This window comes from Cloeon dipterum, chromosome 3, assembly GCF_949628265.1.
Source record: "Cloeon dipterum chromosome 3, ieCloDipt1.1, whole genome shotgun sequence".
NCBI lineage: Eukaryota > Metazoa > Arthropoda > Insecta > Ephemeroptera > Baetidae > Cloeon > Cloeon dipterum.
The window spans coordinates 15,177,723-15,199,476 of record NC_088788.1 but is presented as its reverse complement, the minus strand read 5'-3'; the positions used below and the strand labels follow the sequence as shown (position 1 = coordinate 15,199,476).

General features: G+C 40.9%; 3 protein-coding genes across 9 annotated transcripts in view; all 3 read right to left on the bottom strand.

The window, feature by feature from the left end:
* Nucleotides 1-16,297, bottom strand: part of dysc (dyschronic) — a 44,448-nt gene extending 28,151 nt beyond the window's left edge. For 4 of the 7 annotated variants that reach the window (XM_065486303.1, XM_065486305.1, XM_065486304.1 and 1 more), the window contains exons 1-3: nucleotides 16,008-16,297; nucleotides 1,928-2,219; nucleotides 665-1,085 (exon numbers count right to left, since the gene is read on the bottom strand). In XM_065486303.1, the coding sequence (XP_065342375.1) occupies nucleotides 665-1,085; nucleotides 1,928-2,168 (662 nt within the window). In that variant the 5' untranslated portion in view covers nucleotides 2,169-2,219; nucleotides 16,008-16,297. The remainder of the gene's footprint in view (nucleotides 1-664; nucleotides 1,086-1,927; nucleotides 2,220-16,007) is intronic. The other 3 variants (XM_065486307.1, XM_065486308.1, XM_065486309.1) reach the window with 1 other exon arrangement.
* A 778-nt stretch (nucleotides 16,298-17,075) lies between these two features.
* LOC135938331 (trypsin-2-like) lies at nucleotides 17,076-19,152 on the bottom strand. Its single transcript, XM_065481946.1, has 4 exons — nucleotides 19,109-19,152; nucleotides 17,904-18,095; nucleotides 17,435-17,667; nucleotides 17,076-17,362 (listed from the first exon to the last, which is right to left on the bottom strand). Exons 1-4 carry the CDS (start codon nucleotides 19,150-19,152, stop codon nucleotides 17,076-17,078), a joined length of 756 nt encoding a protein of 251 aa, XP_065338018.1.
* A 262-nt stretch (nucleotides 19,153-19,414) lies between these two features.
* On the bottom strand, nucleotides 19,415-20,913 carry LOC135939983 (trypsin-1-like). The gene is made up of 4 exons (XM_065484609.1): nucleotides 20,847-20,913; nucleotides 20,524-20,695; nucleotides 20,057-20,306; nucleotides 19,415-19,755 (listed from the first exon to the last, which is right to left on the bottom strand). Exons 1-4 carry the CDS (start codon nucleotides 20,893-20,895, stop codon nucleotides 19,453-19,455), a joined length of 774 nt encoding a protein of 257 aa, XP_065340681.1. The 5' UTR covers nucleotides 20,896-20,913; the 3' UTR covers nucleotides 19,415-19,452.
* Between the last annotated feature and the right edge of the window lie 841 nt (nucleotides 20,914-21,754).

Below are 21,754 nucleotides of genomic sequence, written 5' to 3'. Positions count from 1 at the left end.
GTATGTCCGTTTGATAATAACTTTGGAAATATGGAATATAATTTCCTTTCTCTTTACAAAATACTTTTAAATAAAATGTATCAATCATTCCTTACCATAAAACTGCTTTCTCTCGTTTACTGTTGAAATTTAAAAATTTCCTAACAATTTTTACAATTTTCCCATTTACCTAGATTAGAAAAAATTAAAAAAAAATCACCAGTTTTCTCATTTTGGTCAAAGCTACAATTAAATATTGTGAATTGGTGCTGTTTAGATTCAAAGTAATTTAATTGCGGATCAGCAGAGCAACTAAGCCCTATACATCCCCACATTCAGAACAACAGCAAAATATAAAAACATTTTTTTATACCTTTAAACAAATAAAAATTATTTTTTACATTATACGTTCAACCAGTTCTGACCTGCTCATACTAATTAGTTGCTGGTGCTAATCGCAGCTACCAACATAGCAAAAATAAATAGTCTGAATAGAAGAAATATATAAATGATAAAAAATAGCCCGTATTAGCCAACCAGTCAATGTTGAAATTAAAGAGCTTTTTAATTTTTACACGCCGATTTTAAAAGTAACCGCAATGAGAAATCCACAAAGTCGAAGAAAAATTGAAGAAATTAAAATCCAATTTCACGCTCTTAAAAAAGCAACAAATTTGACACCAACCTGAATCCAATCTCGCGGAGCGGCAGGTCCCTTGCGGAAGGTCTGGCCTCGACAATGGTGTAGGAGGTGCCGGGCGGCGAGTAGTACTGTCCGGAGCGGTGGCGGGCAGAGGTGGCGTCCGGGTAGGCGGCGGCATCCTCGGCCTCGAAGTAGGCGCCGCGGCGGTGCGGCTCCGACGCGGGACCACGCTGCAGCGTCTGCACGGCCCTGCGGTGCGGTGAGCACGACGCGCACTGCCCGTTGGCCGCCGCCGTCGGCGCCACCACCTGCGAGCAGCCGCAGTACACGCACCACGACGGCGCCGCGGCCGCCGCGGCGCTGATCAGCCCGCCACTGCCCCGCGCGCCGCTCGCGGCCAACGGGGCCGTGGTTGAGTGGAGGCCCACGCCTCGACCGCTGCACGACTCGCAAGCGACTCCGCCTGCGCAACAAACACGAGTGATAAACGTCAACAACACACGTTAGACCCCTCTCTATGACTGGAATTCCATAATTTCCTTCTCTCGTAGGAAGTTTCAGCCACAGCATGGTTTTGGCCCACGTCAAGCAAAATGCAGGAAATTTCACCGGTAGTCATTCGTGGTTGAAATTGTTTGTCAAGTTTTCGGTTTTAAGATTTCTAGGATTTCTTAGAGACAATTTACAATAAATTTCTCCTAGTGGTCTGATTTAAACAAAATAATATTACTGTGTGCATTTTGCATTCACTTTTCATGCTTGATTGAATGAACGCAAAATTAAAGTCATCAATGATTTTTTAAATATAGGTGTTTCTGTAACAGTCACCATTTTTAAAAATCTTTTGTATCCTCAAAGCACTTTCGTGTGAATTTGTGTGAAAATTTTCAAAATGGTGGTTGAATTTTTATTCGTAAAATTCAACTTTGAATCTCAGAAACATGAATTTTTCGATTTTCGCTAACATTTTCACAGCCTAATTTCAAGTTGTTATACCGTCAGAATAGCAAAAACTGCAGCAATTGAAGTCGTCTTGGCCTTCCCTAACCAAGTGATTGGATAAACTGTCCTAAGATCTGTGTCTTTAAATAAAAAAAAATATAAAACTCCATTAATCTCTAAGAGGTGATGCAGGGGAGGGCGATGAAGGTCGTTTTCGTCAAATTGAAAAAGAAATAAAAAATTAATGAAAAACGGTGATTGATTTCTAATATTGATGTAAAACATGGTTCAAAGGTTCTAAACCTCTTACTCATGACCTTGCCAACCTTGGGTATAGTTAGAAAAGTGAGAAGGTACACGCACCTGCGCGGGCGTAGTGGGCGGTCGAGGCCGAAAAGTGCTGCTGGTGGGGGTGCTGCTGGTGGGGGTGGTGTGGGTGGGGGTGAGCCGGCGGCAATGGCGAACGATGGAGGTCGTGCGGCTGCGGCCTGCTGCGGCTCGAGATCTCCTCTAGCTCTCGACTGACGAGGTACTCCTCCTCGGCCAACTGCGCCGCCGCGAACGCTGCGTCAAAGGCATCTAGGGCGGTTGACGCTGAGGCCATGCACGCGCGGAGCGACACGCCCACCACGACGGCACATCACACTACGCCAGCCTGCAACACAAACATACAATTCTTTGGTTTTAAAGTTGCACTGGAATATTTCATTTTTTGATTGTGCCAATCGATCCCAAAGGGTCGAATTAGATGAGGCAGCTGAATCACTCGGTCGGCAGCGCGACACGGCGTGTTGAAGATCGGCGTAAACGTAAACGCTGTTGATTTAGCGGTTTTTGGTCAGAACCTCTATCTTTTGAACAGTGCGACAAGAACGCTGAAGATCAATCAGGGAAGGGAGTGGTTTTCTCTGGGCTATTTGACGTAGCGCAGGCCTAAGATTGAGACTGCAGCGACAGCCAGCGCAATGAGGCGTCAAGGCTGACTGCTGGCCAGCTGCTATGGCTGACCTTTGCTGACTGTCGCTGTGTTGCCACCGTCTCGGTTCAAGATCTTAGGCTATCGCTACGTCAATGAGCCAATCAGAGAACCTTTCCATTCTCTACTTATAACTACCGGCGTTCTTGTGACACTTATTCAGACCAAAAACAACCTAAGCAACGATTGCAGTGCGTCGCGGAGTGATTCCGCTACTTAACCTAATTTGACCTTCAAGAATCTCCTTAGTAACTTCCATGTAAACATTCGGTACAGATTTTTCTTAGTTTCATTTTGCCTTTTTTATTTTTGATATCAATTGGTTCACCTTTAAACTTGTTAAGGTAGGTTTTTAATTTTTTGTAAAAACAAATAATCCTGTTGTTGAATTGGTGATACTAAAATTGAATTTGTAAAATTATTTTCCTGTTGTTTAAATAAAAAATATTAAAAAAAAACGAACGTGTTTTGGAATGAACCAAGGAATTTTTAAAGAATTCAGTTATTTTGCGATGTCGTACTTATTGTTAGTTTTCCGAATATACGTGATTTTGTAAAGTGTTATATTTTGAGAACTTGAGAGTTCAAACAGTGTCATACTTTATAGAGTGAGAGTTTGGTGGTTTAATTATTCTTCAAATTAAAAGTTGTCAGTTAGCATCGACGATGCCTTGACGTGGCAGTCCAATTCAGCTCAATTATCACGCCATTCTGGCGGAGCAGTGAGTGAGTGGCAGTGCGCAAAACACGCTCGAAGGAAATAGCGAAGAGAGTCGTAAAACTATGGCGTTGACGGCCGGCGCGAATTCGACGAGGGCCATTTCAATAAAGCAGCGAATCCTGTGTTTGCGTGGCCACGGAGGCGCGTGTGTTTTGACAGCCGAAAGGTAAACAGCGTATGCAACCGGGTCGACGCAAGTGCTGCGCGGGTCGCCTAGCTCGACACCTGTTCGGAACGGCGGCGAGACATGCGAATTGATGGCCTTGTTTGCCGACTGCTCGAGTGAGTGGGTGACAAGCGGCCGCGATTGCTCTTCCCCGGCCGGCACACTCGCAACGCGGCATATCTAATTTCAGCCCGCAATCGGTGTTCTCGTAACGCGCGCTGCTTTACTGCCGGCGTCCTCGTGTTTTATGCCGTGTCGGACAAGAACTCGACCGCTCTATAGCTCCTGCTTCCGACTCTCCAAGCGCCCAGCGCATCGATTTTTCCCTCCCCGCTATGTAATCCCTCAGGTAATAGCGTTCTCTAATCGAAAATTAATCTCTATTATCCATTTATGCTGCCACTGCGAAACCTGTTTTCATTTTCCTCGTCGAAAAATATCCAATATATTTTTTCTACATATCAAACATTAATCCTCGATTGTTTCGGCCCCTGTATGCTGTTTTAGTGAAAATTTTTACATTGAATAACTTTCATGATTTATATTTTTGTCATATAAAATTTGGAATTTAATCAAACACAAAAGGAGGTAGCAGAAAATTAATAAATATGATCAACTTGGGAAAAAAGAGGTATTTCCCTTAAATTTAATTCAAAAATATGGCATTATGACACTTAAACTCCAATATCGCTCGCAGGGGAATTTATGGAATAAATATAAGACCACAATATCCAAAGTTTTATTTCTTAAAAAGAAAAAAATTATTGTAAATTGGGGAACCGACCACGATGTCTGTATTAATTGAGCAAGAATTACAAACGACAAAAAATAAACCTGCTAAAATGTTGAGTAGTCTTCTCGAATCAATTTTTTATCTGGAGATTTTCAACGTCCCTTTCTCGAAAACAATTTAAAAGCGAACGGGAAACCGCTGTATCTCCCCATTTACTGAAATAGCTTGTATATCTAATGTGCAACATTCTTTCTTAACCGCTCAAACGTGTTAAATGGAGCAGTTTTTGTACCAAATGTGTTATTGCTGTCGTGGCGCCGGCAGCAGCTCGATTCGTTATTTCCGCCGAGAGACAGCGGACCCATGTTTTCGCAGCAGTTGCGAAGTTGTTTTGTTATTTGGCCCATAAATACGGAGCCGCGTTTGCGTGCAACGCCTTCTCCCGCTTCTTTGTTCACGCACGCACGCCAGCACTCGTGTGCGGAGCGACTTTTTAAAAGCGTAGTCCTACCACGAACGCACAGTACACAAGTATGGAATTTGTTTGTCAACCTTTCAGGCCAAGTGTGCACCTGTTTCAAGTCTCAACTTATTCGGATTGAAACCCAGGTATTTTCTAAAGGACGAAAACTGACAAATAGAGGTGATATTTTTTGCAAATGACTGGAATTTTGTATTCCATGCATTATAAGAATAATTAAAATCAAGAATCTCACTTTTTCTCTACCGGAAAATCTTGACACTATATCATGTCCCTTTGATGCACAAATTTGGTATTTAATGCAAAAAAAAACTAAAATAGCTTTCAAATAGTTATGTTATCCTTATATCTTATTTATAGCAATTGTTTTATCCCACTTTGCTCTCAGTGATCAAAAATTTAAAAGAAACTAAGATGTTAAAATGAAGTTAATGTTTTAATATTAAACATTCACGCGGGAGGCTGTGGAATGTTGCCTAGTCCGGGTCAATTAGGAATGAAAATTATATATTTATGTTAAAACAAATCGGCGAAAAATTTCCATAGATGGATGAGGAAATTTGTACGCTAATGAAATGAAAGTTAAATTTATCTCCCGCCATTTTTTTCATTTCTCAACCATACAGGCAAAAAGACCCATCCACCAACCAGGGAGTTTTCTTCAATTTGTTTTAACATCTTTTCCACGAACTATTATGTTTACCAATTTAAAAAAATTAGTGTCCTTTGTATCTTTCTATTTATTACTCATTTTGTGGTTTTTAAGGAAGTTTTGGGGATCTCAAAATGTGGAGGATTTTTTAATATATATGCCCGTAGAAATGCCGAACGGACAAAATTGCCGACCCTGACTGAAACGCTGTCAATTTTTAACCAATTTCATCGTTGGCTGTTTAATTTTTCACAGAGCGGCGCTCGTTTGTGTAGGTAATCGCATGGGATCAAACGGGAAGCCCTTGCGGATGATCATAGCTCTATTTTGGTCCTTTTTTGCCCTGCACCGCGAGAGAGAGAGAGAGAGAGAGAGAGATTCGCAGCAAGCAATAAAATCGACTAGACACTACCGCCGCGCTTTATCGAAAATCAATATCGCGCGCCGCTTACTTCTTAAACTCTCACGGCAGGCACTCTTCCTGCGCGAAGAAACAAGTTGAAATACTCAAACTCGTTATTTGTCCAGGATTAAATTGAACGGAGGCAATAACTGCAACTCTTTCCTCTAATTTATAACGTCTTTGCTCTACACGTCGCTTTGTAATATTGAAGGAAGCTGCGGAATTTCTTACTCCAAACCGAAAATGAAATGCCGCGAGCTTTACGATCTGCGCGCACGAAACATCTTTTCCTTCTTTCCTTATTACGCAGAGAGAAAGGCAGAAAGACATTTTGGAGACGAATGCGGTGCATAAAAAAGTCTGTTAACCCAATTTTCCAGGTCGTAGCGAAAAGAGCGGAATTTCCTTCCCTTTTGCGTCCCACTAGCGTCCTTTGTAACTCTTTCCTCTTTCAGTATTGCTGGGAGAGAGACATTCACGAGTTCGAAAAAGTGCATTCGGAGGCTGAGCGGGGAGCGGGAAAAGGCCAATAATTAATGTCTCGCTCGTCGGCGGTTTGTTTGATCGCGTCGGCGCTGAAGGGGGCGTGGCCGACACGAGAAATGCTTTATTTTCGCTTCTCACGTGCTCAATGGCCGTTTCTTGGCTGCACGAGAGTGAGAGAGAGCGCAAGCAGAGAGTAATCACATCAGCTTCTCATTCAGCCGCTTTACGGCCATCTCTGATTAATGATCTTTCTTCTCTCCTCTCGCATTCGCGCGCGCTGCGAAACCAACTGAGCAGTTTTCTTTAAATGAAATAAACGCGATTCCAGAGTCCGTTTTGATCCTTGATGAACGAGAGTCCTGAAATTTGTGTTGCGAGCGTGGACGAGGCCAATTTATCAAGCGCGCCTACACTTAACGATCCTAATTAGTTTCCTTCAGCCGCGCCCGTTTCCATTTTCAAGCGGAATAACGCAACACGTTGCAATGCCAAGGCGGGAAACAGTAATGGCTAGATGCCTTCTGATTTATTCAGTTGAATGAACTCGTAAGTCATATATCACTATAGCAATTGGCATTTTCACCAAATAAAATGACAAAAAGTTATAATAAATTCACACAGGAAAAAATAACTGTAATTCTCTTCAGCAAAGATGGATTCAAATACATAAATATACTGCATGTACATCATCTTTCGTGCAATAGGAGCTATACGCATGTATTATTTTTTATAATTTTCTGGTATATATTGTTACGAAGCTATATCGATTTGAAATGAGCACGAACCTAGGAATTTCAAGCCCAACTAACTTTCCTAGCTAGAAATGAACCATGCATTATAAATTTTGAACCAACATTCTAATTTTTGCAAAATTTTTGTAAGACGATTTCTGTGTGTTTTATTCCTTTAATTTTTGCATCTCTACTGTATAAAAACTATAATCAACTAATTTGGTGCTAGATAAAATTATTACTTTATGATAATATAAGGTATAATTATTTATATTACTACTGACAGACTACGAAAGTTTAAATTTTTATAAAAACGTTGGATTTTAGACCTGGCGAGTAGAATTTGAAAAAATAGTTTATTTCAATGAGAAGAAAAATTATCTTTCATTTCCTCCAAAAGGATTAATTATTTGAGTAATAATCTGAATCCGACATCCATGAACCCTTAAAACAGTTGAAAATTTATCATGCAACCGCCTGATTTTTTTACTGAAATTTCCAGAGTAGAATACTGAATTGAATAAAACAAGTGCAAAGATCGTAAAGCCATACCGGTTAAATCTTATTTTCATTATTAAATATAGATCATATTTCTTCTGACACCATCTGAATTTTGCAAAAATTGGTCAAAACAATCGTCTTTTGGTGCTAATCACAATTCTAATAGCTATTTTCAAGGACAAGCTTCACTTAAAATAATTTAACGCAAATTTGTTGATGTGATAGAAACAAAAATATACCTTTTTAATGTTAATAAAACTAATTGCGTATTAATATGCGCAGCCCTGTGGCTCAACTTGTCTTTTGAAAATCAATTGTAAAAGAATAAAAACGTCCAGCAAAATCATTTATCGTCTTCAGCAATTATTGCTTCATGTTCGAATCGAAGAAGTTTTTGAGTAATTTCTCCTGTCTACAAATCTCTCGTCATCCAGCGTGCAATTATCTCTTTTTATTTGAAGCACACTTTAAGCCCTTGTGAAAATCGATGGCAGTCGTTTGTGCTGCAAATCTTGGCAAAGAAATTACGAGCGAATTCAAAGCAGAGGCGCTCTCTCGTTTTCAATAGCCCTTATTCGGCCTCTCGACACGGCGCGGTCTTTCGTTTATTCTTTTCTTTGTCGCCCTCGCCCTAAACAAACTTGGCTTTCCAGTCGAAAATCGGCTTCGTCGCCGAAAAAATTGAGCCAGGATTGAATTGGCAGCAATTTACAAGCGAGCGGGTGGAAAGCGCGGCTAACGAAGCTTTCACCGCCTGCGCGCGATGGCCTTAATTGAGCATTATTGTTTCCTCTCTCACTCTGCCGTCGCATTCTTTCGTTTTCTCCCGATTGTTTGCGCCAGATTCCATTTTCGCTCCTTTGTCCGCCGGATGACGTCCATCTGAATTAACGACCTGAATTGTACTGCTCGCGAATTCTAATCATTTTCGCAACTGTTGTCGCGAGTGGAAGAGAAAGAATTGTGACGCAATTTCTGATCGATTTTCTATTCATTGCAAAGCGAATTGGTTTCAACACATAGCAATGGGATGAAAAGAATAGCAAATGTGCAATTGTCGGACACGAAGCGACAGTTGGTCGTTTGAAAACCGCAATCTAACGACTTCCGATGCTGCCAATCGCTTGTTGCACCACCAGCGTGTCGACACCGCCTCGCATAGCCATTCTATTGCAATTAATGTCCAGCCGAGATGTCCTTTATTAATAATCAGTAAGAACTGCTCTTGTGCGCAATGCAAAATCAAAATTAATAACAAAATTCAGACCAAAACCATATAGTGAATACTTGTTTATGATCTGAATTGGATTTTTATGAGTTTTGACTAATTAAATGCTCCATATATGCAACGTTGAGCTGGAGTCTGCCAAGTCCAAAGTGTAGAAAAGAAAAGTGAGAGGGACAGAAACAGTCCAGGTACAGCAGACGAATGAATCTAGCAACAAATAAGATCACACCCTTTTTTAATAATTCATTTTATATTCAATCATTTCCTTCGCTTTCTTATCTATAGCAATTTTAAATCGTTAAATCTGTTAGCTCTCCAAGAATCATGCAATTTCTTAAAGAGTAACTAGGACCCGACACCAAATTAAATAAATGAGGAACATTTTCGCCTATTCTAAATTTTAATTTTTAATTTCCTCCATTATATCCAAATATTTGTACACGTTATAGTGACCTTGACCTACTAACTACAAATTTGGACACCAGAGAAAAGTAGCAAAAGCTCCTTCAACTAAAATATCCCATTTTTTAAAAAGATGATAGCTTTGAGTTCCTGTAAAATAGGCAAATCTAGGATTTATTTATACCTGATAAATATATGCAGATTGTCCATACATCCATTAGAGCAATTAATACATGCACCAATTTTAATCAAAAACACATTATTTTTATCCCATGCCGTTAGTTTTATCTTCGTTATTTATTGGTCTTTTTAGGGGGAGGGGGCTTGGGAACTGACGATATAACGTACTGCAATGAGTATATTTGTTGGAACATTAGGATCATATGATAGCAGCAAAAATCAAAAGTAGCATGGTTGACATTTTCTAATCTTTACTTTCCTGGGTGGGAATAACATATATGTATTAATAGTCCCGTGAAATTCATGACTGTCACCAATGTAAAGAAACAACTGAATGATTGCTGTAAGGGTGAAAAAATTAGATAGGAGACAGAAAAAGTCCAGAATAAGTAAAATTTAACAACTATTTTCGAAAAATATGAGTAGAAATTTTGTCAAAGATATTTGTTAATTTTATTAATGTGACTTATTATTTGTTAGGAAAATGATATAAGACGCACTGAATACGCCCAAACTGATCGAGTTATATCAACTAGGACAAAGTCTTGTTTTTTCCAATAGTATTATTTTCAAATTTAAATGGTGAAAATCGTGTTCGAAGAAGGCCTTCAAAGATTCTATTCAGAAACCTATCCAACGAACAGCTTCATTTTAAACACTTAAATTTGGCTTTGCATTCATGTGGAGGAATTAAGTCGGCTTTGCGTGCAGCAGTTTATCACTCGTTTCGTATAAAGTCATATTTCGCGGAGCAGGAGCGTTGCCAAAAGCGCTCTCCCGGAGCTAGCGGCACAACATAATTCGTGCGGTGGCAGGGCACGAGACAAATGGATTGGAATGCTCTGGCGTTCGACATCAACAGGCCAAATTCAGAGAAGCGATCAGGCGGGCAGACGAGCGAGTGAGCGTTATGCAAATGCGCGAGTCTATTAGGGCAGCGGGGCAGCGCCCCTCTTCATTATTAGAAACGCACGCTCGGCCTGATCGATACCGTGCCGCCGCCGCCGCTGCTTCGGATGGGATGGAAGCCTCGCTCGCACCACAGCTGCCGAGAGAGCGAGCGAGCATGCCATCCTCCCCCGCCCCGCTCCGCCGCACCCCGCGCCCTTCGACCGCCGCGCGCCAGGCCCAACCGATCCCGTGTTGCACGCCGCGCCGCACCAGACCCTGAAGGCGCGCTTGACCTTGCAGTCCTGACAGCCGGATGGCTTCCGTTTCACCTGTTTGTGCGAGCGAACACATTATGGATTTATCTTTAAAATGAAATCGAGCGCAATACAAGGGCGGAAATTAAAGAGATTTTTATAATAAGCTATACAGCGACGTAGCTGCGGTAGAATGCGAGTAAATTAACGTAATATATTTTTTTCGGTGGTTGGGAATGAAACTAAAATTAACTTTCAACGATTATTCAGAGTGGAAAACAGCTAGTTTTTAGAAAGCACAAAGACGAGGGGAGTTCAAATTAAAATTAAAACCAAAAAAATATGTAACCTCCCGAATTTCAAAATCAATTACATGAGTTCTGTTCATGCAGTTTTACACCTAGTTTTAAATAGAAACTCTGTTAGTTAACAAAACAAGGAAAAACACGGTGAAATTCAAAGTTTCCTGTGTTATTTATACAGATTAAAGTACTGGAAGAAACAAGCTATAGGGCAGAAAGTTGTACTATTTATTAAGCAATCAAATTAGGTTTTCTATCAATTGGAAAATGTTATCAAGCAAAAAATTCATTCTCATGTCACAACGATAAATCGATTTTTTTTCATTCCCTAAGGAAAAATATGTACAAATGATGCTTGTATTCATTTCACTTATGTAATACCACATCCAAATCGGGTATCGCACGTTTTTCCGTTCAAAACGCGTTGTAGGCGTCACGTACGCAGGGGGAATATTGAGAACGGAAATTTGGGTATTGCGCGTTTCCACGTTTAATACGCAAAGAATATTAATCATCAGCAGAAATATATTTTTCCTTTCCAAACAACAGAGAATACAGTAAAAAATAAATATTTTTTTTCTGAGAGTTTTGAGGTGGCTCTCGGCTACCTTCGGGATCCGCCAATATTTTCTATCGCCAAAATTATAATTTTGTATATGCACTGCGTCAAAAAAATTGGTGACCCTCTATATCTATGGTGGAGATCTTGAGAATTCGGACAAATTTTGGAGTTGAGTTTGTCTCATTCACACTCCTGGAAGTCGAGATAGTCGAATTGGAATCAATTTAGTGGCACTTTTTTAAACCCGTGACTTTGTCCCCCTTTTAGGCAATTTCCAGTAAATAAAATTTACTTTTGGTTCAACACCTTCCTAGAGGCTATCAACATATCTAGTTTCATTCAAATCGATTAACAAATAATGGGAAAGCCCTTTAATATTATTTGTAAGTCTTGAACACACAGATGTGGCCAAGTTATTTCAATTGCGCATTGCGCGATAGGTGAGATTTTAAGATCAAAAAGTTGGAAGGCATTTTATTAAGAATGTTTATGCAATGACTGCATTAAAATATTAACATTTTATTCTAGAAATTATCTTAAGTTGCAAATCTATATAGTGATGGTGGAGAAGGCGATTGCGTGTTGCCACTTTACCATTGGGATCGTTTCACGCGAGATGCAGTTCCGACTTTGCAAACAAACCTGACTAGAGCTGATATTTCCTGTAAAGGCTGCATCTTTGCGTGCGTAACAACAACTAACTAACAAAGGTGCAAAGTGAGAACACGCAATTCCCTTCAGCCGTAACCTTTTAGCTCAACATGATTTTATCAAAATATCTGTTCGCAGACTAAACTTTATTAGAAAAATCAATACCGCTATTTTATTTTCTCCAGTAATACTTTCCCTGGGTTCAAGGGAAATGGTTTGCTTTATTTTCTCTGCCTACGTCATCTGTCTCGTTTATCCAAATCGAAAGCGAGAGCAGTAGAATAAAATTCTCTGCATTTTGCGTGCGGATCTGCGTGGAGCCGGAGATGCAGGGGCTGCAGGCAGGGCAGGGGTGAGCTGCAGAGATCGTCTCAGAGAAGTGGCTTGGAGCAGCGCCAAGCATTTGCACGTGCCGCCCCCGCCCCCCGACGCCCCCGCGCCGATAGCCGCGGCGCATTATGCCTTAATTTAGGTGCAAATTTGCGTCTTGTTGCGCCCGCCGCCCCTCGTAATTCACCTTTTGGCGCGCGATGCGCTTAATATTCCGCGGGCACGTTTAACCGGTGCTTAACAAGCCGTGATTTAAGTACTAGACATTCAATCTGCTCCCTTGCCGCAGTTTCCGCGCACCCCGCGAATGCACGCAGGGGCCAAAAAACACCGAAATCAATTTTGACCGCGCCGCGCAGGCACGGCCTGCCCCTCGGAATGCATAAAACATCAGCCAGTGGCTCTCGTTTCTCGACTTTATGTGTGGCTAGGAAAGGATGCAACAGCCAAAAGAGCAGAAAGCCTTTTTAAAAATGCAAAACGCTCTTACGCGACTCGACTTTAGCAGCTTTCGCCCGGCAAATAGACTCTTTCGGGAAAGGCGAATTATTTAATAGCTCACGCAACGACATTTCAAAGCAATAAAAATGAAACTTGAATTCACTCTGCTGCAAATGAGTTTTATTATTTCTTTTTCACAAATTTGTAAGAGTGATTGATATTAATTCTGGTTTCTACGTGAGCAATTAAATTAATCTTAGGTCAAGATCTAAGGCTGCTGATATTGGTTTCTAATTAAAATTTGAAAATGAGCTCACAGAATTTTGATTAAGTATTTTCCAATGATTTGTGTGAACTTGTGAGAAAATTTCAGAGTGGTGTTCATTTTTGTTTTTGAGTAAAACCACTTCAAAAATCAAAAAGACTCTTTCATTTTTTTAAAATGCTTTCAACTCCAAATTTTGGGTGATATTCATCAGAATTTAAAAAAACGGCACATTGTTAGACTCGTCTAGACCTCTAATAACTATTTCTAGGTTTAGGCAGTACTAAAAAAAATAATAATTACATACTCTGTTAAAGAACCTCTCACATCAATAAGACACTATTTAATTTAAAAAAAATTAAATTGATGTATCTTCAAAATGAAAACTTTTATCTTTCAATAGAAAAACTATCTGCAGAAAATTCTGGATTGGCTGGATTTTGAACGACTTAAACAACGAAAATACTTTGAAAGGATGGTAGTGGCGGAAAAGTACATATATGTTTAGATCGTATTCAATCAGTGTGTTATCAACAACTGAAATCTTGATGTGAGGTTATTTGAATTGTTGGTACTATATTATGAAAATAATTATGTGTTGAAAAAGCTTACAATTTGCTGATTATAGCGTGTGCTCTGATTTCGCAAATGAGAGTCGTTTGTGGCTTTGATTGCCGCCTGCCAATTGGTTTTGTCCGGTTCGTCGCGAAAGTTGTTGGCAATCGCGGCGATAAAAGAAGCACCCCAAAGCCGCTTTTCCAAATGTGTGGCTTCGCCGCGATATCAATGACGCCGAATGCAGCACTGCTGGTTTCTTCATTTGCCTTGTAATAGGCGCGGCCAGTGATTCAATTTGCAACACGCACGTACACGGCTGACTGCGAGATGTTGTTCAGTGCGGCGTTGGTTTTTCGCCACAAATATGTATATATTCGCCGCCGCCGCGAGATATTCGGGTCACGTTCGCGGTGCGATATAATAAGTTTCTTTCTGGTGCTGCCGGCGCAAATTGGCCTCGCGTCTCGGCAATAATTGGATAATTGAGCGCCCCGCGACCGCGAGGGGTGCAAACGAGACCCGCTTCACGTGCGAGCACATAAATCACAGGCCGGTAGCTCATGGCTCGCGTGCTGCGCAAATGTCCCGAAAAAACGCTCATTACCCATCAAAATGGCGCAAGAAGGCTAACTTTGGTAATCGCGCGAACAGAACAGATTGCTTTGTTTGCCGAATCGATCGCCCCGCCGCAATCGTAACTACGCATCAAACTGCACTTCTTGTTTCTCGAGCAACGCTCGATTTCGCGCATCAAAATGTATATTTCAATTTAATTTCACAACTTCCGCCTTGACTGGAAGAATTTACGCAATTATTTCCGCGATGAGACTAATTGAAAAAGCACTTTCGTAGGCCACATAAAAAATTGAACGTTTATTATCTTTTGGGTGTTTCTAAAAGAGATTCAATTTGGTTTACTATTTTTTTTCTTTTTTTAGCACCATCCTAATTTATTGGTGTGTTGTTAGGGTCGTATAGTGGTGCATGCTGTAATTCGCCCATGAGTTCAGATTAGACCATGAGAAAAGGTGAGAAATCGAACCCTGGTGTCAGGGTAGCCCTCAAGCCATCGACTATATTTTTATGATGCCTTTGGGTTTTCAATTGGTTCGATCTGCATGATCTGCACACCGTTCTAACGGCTAAATCAAGAGCTTTCAGAATATATTTAATTTAACCCCTTGGAAGCTCTCAAGATGCTCAGGAAAGAGATTTTGGGCCCATCAGGTATTTCGCAGAAGAAAAATAAAAATAATGGATAGTGGATTTCACAGTTCCCATTGAATAATAGCTGACAATGTGAAAATTCAACTGTATATCCTCCTAGTCTTTGGAAATTTCTTGGCTGACGTGATTACTTTTATATTTTAATCTAAAGTTAGAATTAACATGAATATTGATGAAACCCAATTATGGTGCTACAAGAACCAAAAAAACATCTAGCCGAATTGGGAATCTAAAACGTTTCGTCAGTGTTCTGTTAGTTTGAAAATTTTTCATTTCAAGGATATCATTCAATATTTATTTGTATTCAAGATTTATATATGATATCATCACTGAAGTATTGGATTTCGGTTTATTTCACACAGTTGTGTTGCAAAGAACTAACTTGTTATCTTTGTTAAAGTGTATAATCATAAATTTATTCCTTTTGCTCATATAATGGCAAGAAATGCAGAACTGCAGCTAAAGAGTGAATAGATTAGAAATTTAAAGCCAAACAGCACTCACTTGAAAACTACTTTATCCCAGGTAGACAAGAGAGCAGAATAGAAGTGGTTAGAGGTTCAGGGGCAGAGGTCAAACGATTCTTTCGAGAGCAGCTTTCAAGGCCAGCCGAGTGTGTGAGTGAGAGGAGTGCGTTTGTTTGAAATGCGGAATTGCGCCGGCAGCGGTCGTTTGCGTTCACAGAGTCGGGCATTTCACACTCGGTCGAGCCGATATCGCGATTAACGCACCATTTGCTGCTGCTGCTGGTGCGGCTGCGGTGGCGGCGGGAGATTTGCATGAACATAAGTTTCGCGAGCGTGCAATACATGCTGTTTGTGTTTTAGTTTTGGTCAAGCGGGGCTTTGTTTGCTCGCGCTGGGTTCGAGTGCAGTTTGACTCGTCTCTCTTTCTCGTCAGCTTTAACGTGGACGCGGCGGTGGGCGCGCGCAAATCAATAGCCGCTCGGCCAGATAGGGCCCACTCACTACTCGCTGGCTGACTCGAGCCTCAAGGTGGCTCACAGACACCTGCCGCGGCCCCCTTCCCCCAGAGTGCGGTCGGGTCGCCTCCAAGAACCCAGCCGCCTCCGTCGAGCCCGCTTCTCAGCTTGATTTTTAAGAATGTCCGAGACCTCAAGTGTCCAGCTGACCCAATTCCTGGCCGGCCAGCGCCCAATTTTCAAAATAAGACCAAAATTCTCCAGATCATCTGGTGACAATGGGACAGTTCAAACAGGTTCTTTTAATACCCCCAATTTTGTTTTTATCAAATTGAATCAACGGGGAGAGTGGGGAAAGTGACAGACTCAGGTGGACTGACCTGCTGGAGCGCGGATGACTGCTGCTGGCTGGCTGGCGGCTGAGGAGGCTGCGACAGTGCGGAGAGAGAAAGGGGGAGAGAAAGAGAGGAAGAGAGACGGCGGCCGCGGCGGCCACTATCCGGCGGCCGAGGCCCGCTCAGCGGCCTGCATGCTGATGCTGCTGCTGGTGCTGCTCCTTGGGACACACACGCGCGCGCCTCGCACGGACACACGCACTGCTCTCTTTGGACCCGTTCGGCCGCCACTGACTGGACTGCGACAGCCTGGCCTGGCCGAGCTGCTCTGCTCTGCCTCCGCCGCGTTCGCGCCGCCCGCCGCCAGGGGCGCTCGCCCCCCGCCCAGGCAACCCCCGCGACCACCGGGACATCTGCCAGGCCGATACACAACCCTTTCCAGTCGATACGTACCGCCCACACACCCCCGTATGCAACCGGCGCGACGCCAACGACAAGCGCGTTGCATAACCGAACCTCAACCGCAGAATATGATTCCGCGGCTGCGGCGCCAATTTTAGAGGAAATAAAAATGCACTACTTTCTCATTTGAGGTCAATGATAAATAAGCGTGGATTAACATTAAAGCAAATAAATTCTATTGGAAATGTATTTTATGTTTCCTAATATTGAGGTGAATGAATTGAATCGAAACAAAGTAAAAAAATGAACTAGTTAAGGAAGAAAAATCTTTGATAAAGTCTTTATTATAAAATTTACTCTAAAGATTAAAACTTGTCAAATAACTTATTCAATTTTTGCAGTAATTCCAGTTTATATAAAAAACATGTACAAGCAAGCATTGCGACACTGTTATATGATTTTATATAATTACGATGTTTTCACTGCATTATATCACTGTGTGTCCCTTTAGTTTGTTTCATTGACTGATCAAAAGTATGCATTTTCCTAGATGAGATTTCGAGGAAATGGGAAGGTTTCCGGCTCATTTAACGTATGGATTTATTAAAAAAAATAACTAAAAAAACATACGTAGCTATTCTCAGCCATTCTTTCCAAAAAATAAAAAAAATTGTAAGTGATTTTTGAACAAATGATTATTGAATTAATAAATTAAACGCCGGTACTATGGAAGATCCAGTTGCGGAAGGCGGAGACTTCGTAGTAAATACCCAGGTCTGCGTTGCGCTTATCAGCATAGAAAAAGACGCCACGCAGTTCACCATTGTAAACGAGGGGGCTGCCATCGTCGGCGCTAGAGCACAAACCGAATCCAATGGACGGTAATCCAACACAGATCTGATTCTGACCAATTCCTCCAAATCTCGAAAAGATACTGTCGCAATCTGCTTTTGACACGATCGGTGAATCAAACTTCAAGAGAAAGTCGGATGGCACTCCTTGCGTCTGGATTAATTTGAAAATAAATTCAGAATAAATAAAATTTGTGGATATACTTTGAAAGGAAAAACCTACAGAATCGCCCCAGCCAGATGAAGTCATGAGTGTTCCTGCTTGAGACTCGGTGCTCTGAGCAGGCAGCTGGACGGCTTGCGTAGCAGGACCAAACTCAAAAGGAGGGTACACCTGCCACAAGGAGAGGAAGGAATCGCCGCTGTCTATTACTTTCGTGACATGGTGAGTCGAACCAGGACGGGCCCACTCCAAAGTGCCGGCCACCACGCGGAGATATGTCGAAGTGGAACTGTGCGATCCAACAATCAAAGAGCAGTATGATTTATTAATTCAATTATTTTTAAACATTAAAATTCTTAAATCATAGCCGACAGTAAATGGGAGTGTAAGAAAATTCCTAACGAGATTTAGTGATTGATTTTGTTAAAAATATTGAATGCAAAATTTTTAAGGAAAAATAGCTAACATGTTTAAGAACAAACTACTCTTCTAAAATAAATTGTTAAAAGTAGTTGAAGATCTCACGCTGCACAGGAGCCGATTGTGATGATGAAGTCGTGTGATATGATGCTTCCGCCACACCATTGTGACCAAACATAGCCGTCGAAAGAGTGTTGGGTGGAAACTTGCCACGGAAACTCGCCTTTTGAAGCATTTTCCGCACCATATAATATCTTGTTTTTCCACTTGGTTATCTTGCTACCCTGCAAAACTGATCTAAAATATGAAAGTCAACATCATATCTTAAAATTTGCAATACTAATATGTTTTAGGGATGCATTTTTACATTCACAAGGGGATGGAGGAATATTTCAAATTACTACCAAAGACAAGAACGTAGCAGCAAGCAAAGAAAGCCAACACTTTTGACTGCATGCTGAGTCGGATTCATGCTCTGGCACAAGCATTTTGCCTCTCGTATCAATCCTTACTTTAATCTTTCTGTTATCGTGCATATCAATAACCAAATAACACACTGCGCAATGAAATTGATAGGCAGAGTGGGAAAAATTATTTGCTGATAATATGACTTTTAGGGTCTAAATTTTCAACATAATATGTAAATATAGCTCAGGGAAAATAAGTAATAAAAAATAAATTGCTTAACATTTTTCAGCAAATTGATCTTGATTACAAAAAATAAGCTTAGTAGTATATATTGATGGATGAGACCGTCATGAATGGTCCTGACACAGACTCGATGACCGCAGCTGGCACGAAAATCTAAAGGCGGGTCTTACTTCCACAGGTTAAGGTCACCTCTGTTGTTTTCGTCGGTTCTAACAAATTCGATGACCTTGTTTACCGAGTGAGGTTTGTCCAGCAGAAAGGTGCCAGTCACCACTCGGACAGATGAAAGGTGTTACTGCTGTTACAATCACTTGTAATAGAGGCAATAGCAAAATTGGCAAACACGTAATTAGTGTGAAATGATTTATTTATTTTTATTTTTGTCAAAAAAATTATTACTTGTATTTCGTATTTGTGCAAGTGAAGTGACGATGTGCAAAAAAACTGTGCAAAAGCGAACTTGTGTGCAGCACGAGTGCGACAACCCAGCGAGAAGGTGCTTTGCCCTCCCAATTTTTAACAAAAATAAATAAATCATTTCACACTGATTTTCTAATATCACTTTATGTTGGAATAGCTTGTTTCATCTACCCCTGGCTTAAAATAAAATAAATTATGGAATGCTCGATTTGCCTAAAAAAGTGTTTTTAATCTCTAACATCCTGCCGGTTGCGGCCGTGATGATGTAGTCGTTGGTGACCATAGAATCAAAGCTTTCAGAGTAATTATGACAAACTGCCCTCTTTTAATTGTAAATTCAAAAAGCCTGCCAGAAATAGGAGCAAATATAAAAATAAATTGACTTGATATTTCGACAGGCGGGCGTTGAAGTCTCCGTTAATTCGACGCTTGCAAATAGAGATCTTGCTTGAAGTTGATGATATTTTTCATTTTTTAATTTGTTTCAGTTTCTCTAAAGATATTTTTCGTTTTACAAATCCCAATGAAATAAAACTCAAATTTTAAGCAATTTATTGCCCCACAAGCACAAATACGATATAAATCAGATGCCGGTAATTTGACCGATCCAGTCGCGGAACACGGAAACCTCTGTGTAGACGCCAGGGAAACCCGGCACAGCGCAGTCCGCGTGGTAGCCCCAAGAGTAGATGCCGTGGAGCAAGCCATCAAGGAATAGCGGACCGCCCGTGTCGTAGAGGCACGCGTCGACGCCACCCTGTTCCAATCCAGCACAGATCTGGTACGCACCGATTCCTCCGTATATTGCGTAGCTGGCGTTGCACTCACTTTTCGACACAATCGGCACGTCAGCCTTCAGCAGGAAGTCCGATCTTTGCCCAGACCACTGCAAAATGTGACAAAGCAAGGATTTATGTAATTTTTAAACTGTATTATATGTTGAAATATAATTTTGGTATTACATTGCCTCCTTGCTAAGAGCGTCTATTTATTTCTCAGCTCAATGAAAGACCAAATATATATATTAAAAAATTATCTGAGAAGCCTCTCTTTTAAGATCAATCAAATGTAAATTATTTTTCCGCTAATAATAACGTAGATAGAAAAAGAGTTATTGAGTGAAAAAAGCATTCAAGAACTGTCAATTGCACAAAAATGATGCTAAAAGACTGTCTAATTGAATTTACTGTTGTGATTCCCCAGCCTGAGACAGTCATGACGGTTCCTGGCGTGGATTGTGCGCCCTGAGCAGGTAGCCGCACGATGTTCGTGCTGGCATCGAAGGTGAAGGGCGGGTTCACCCTCCAAAGGGAGATGTCGCTGTCTGGGCCCAAAGTCCATTCGGGCGAGTTAATGATTTCAGTGACGTTGTGCACCGAGCCAGGCTTGGCCCACTCCAAGGTGCCGGCCACCACATGCATGTCTCTCAGGTCATAACTGCGTCAGATAGTGTCAGTTTTATAATTTTGTACTTGCTGCACGCCCAACGTTAAAAATAAAAAATAAATATATGAAAACTATATAAAAATTGATAAATTGTGTAGATTTAAAATTGTTGCACGCATATGCGTTTAATAAAATAATTAATGTAAAAACTAAAAATTATTATAGATGCAGTTTTTAACGAACGAATATTAGCAATGAAGAAACTCACGTTGAGCATCGGGCAGTGGTTACGATGAATTCCTCCGAGATTATCGAGCCGCCGCACCAGTGGTCATTGTTGTTGTTGAACTGGATTGACACCTGCCACGGGATTTCATTTTTGGCCACTTCCGTTCCGCCCACAATCCTCTCGTTTGACCTTTTAAAATCTGAAGGGCCACCTGAGGATGAAAAATAAATCAGTTTTGTTCTATAATTTAATGGGAAGAAATTCAAACATAATTAATGTCATAAAATGCAGTTTCGGGACTTAAACTGTTTCAATCTCGTTGGGGGGAGCTATTTTGATGATCAATTTAACGCATTTTTTACCAGTTACGATGACCACGCAGCAAAGCACAGCCACTACTGTGGACAGCATTTCGAATAAACGTGGCTGTCCAATTACTGTCATCTAAACACGTATCAATAAGCTGATTTTTATCGATTCATCACAATCTCTTACGCACGCCGATAAGCAAATAATCTCATTGCTGTGATGATGATGATGATGATCGGATAAACTTAATCATTCAAAATGTAAACATTTTTAACTGTGCATAATCTGAAAAGTGAAAAAAGTTACATATCCGAGGGTAATTTAAAAAAAAAATCTAGATCACATTCTCTTTATTTAGAGACCAGTGATTTGGTAAACCCAGTCGCGGAAGGCGGATACCTCCGTGAACTGGTCAGGGTATGTTGCAACTGGGAAGTCGCAGCCAAGTCCATTGAAAATACTGCGAAGCTCGCCATTGAGAAAGAGAGGACCGCCTGTGTCCCGAATGCACGCGCCGACGTTGCTGCCGGGAAATCCAGCGCAGATCACGTTCGGGACTATGCCACCACTATAGACAAATATAGATGCAATTTGATGTGGACACGATCGGCACCACCTCTACCTTCAAGAGGACGTCAGAATAGGGTGTTGTTGCCTGTGAAATATTGTTCCATGTCTTTTACATAATTCAAATCGTTTGATTTTTTGGGTGTGTGGTGGTTTGTTTTAGATCAGCATTGAGAGTTCTGATAGTAAAGTCATAGATAGTTTGATTTATTGGCATTGTTATATAGAATGAATTAAAAGCAGTTTGGAACTAGAAATTTGCTACATGAAACTCCTTCCCCAATGCAATTAGTAAGATAGAATAGTGAAATTAAAAATATCTAAATATCCAGAATATTGTATTATTATATTATTTTTTAATCTCTCTTTTGTAAAATATTGTAAAGATGTTTTT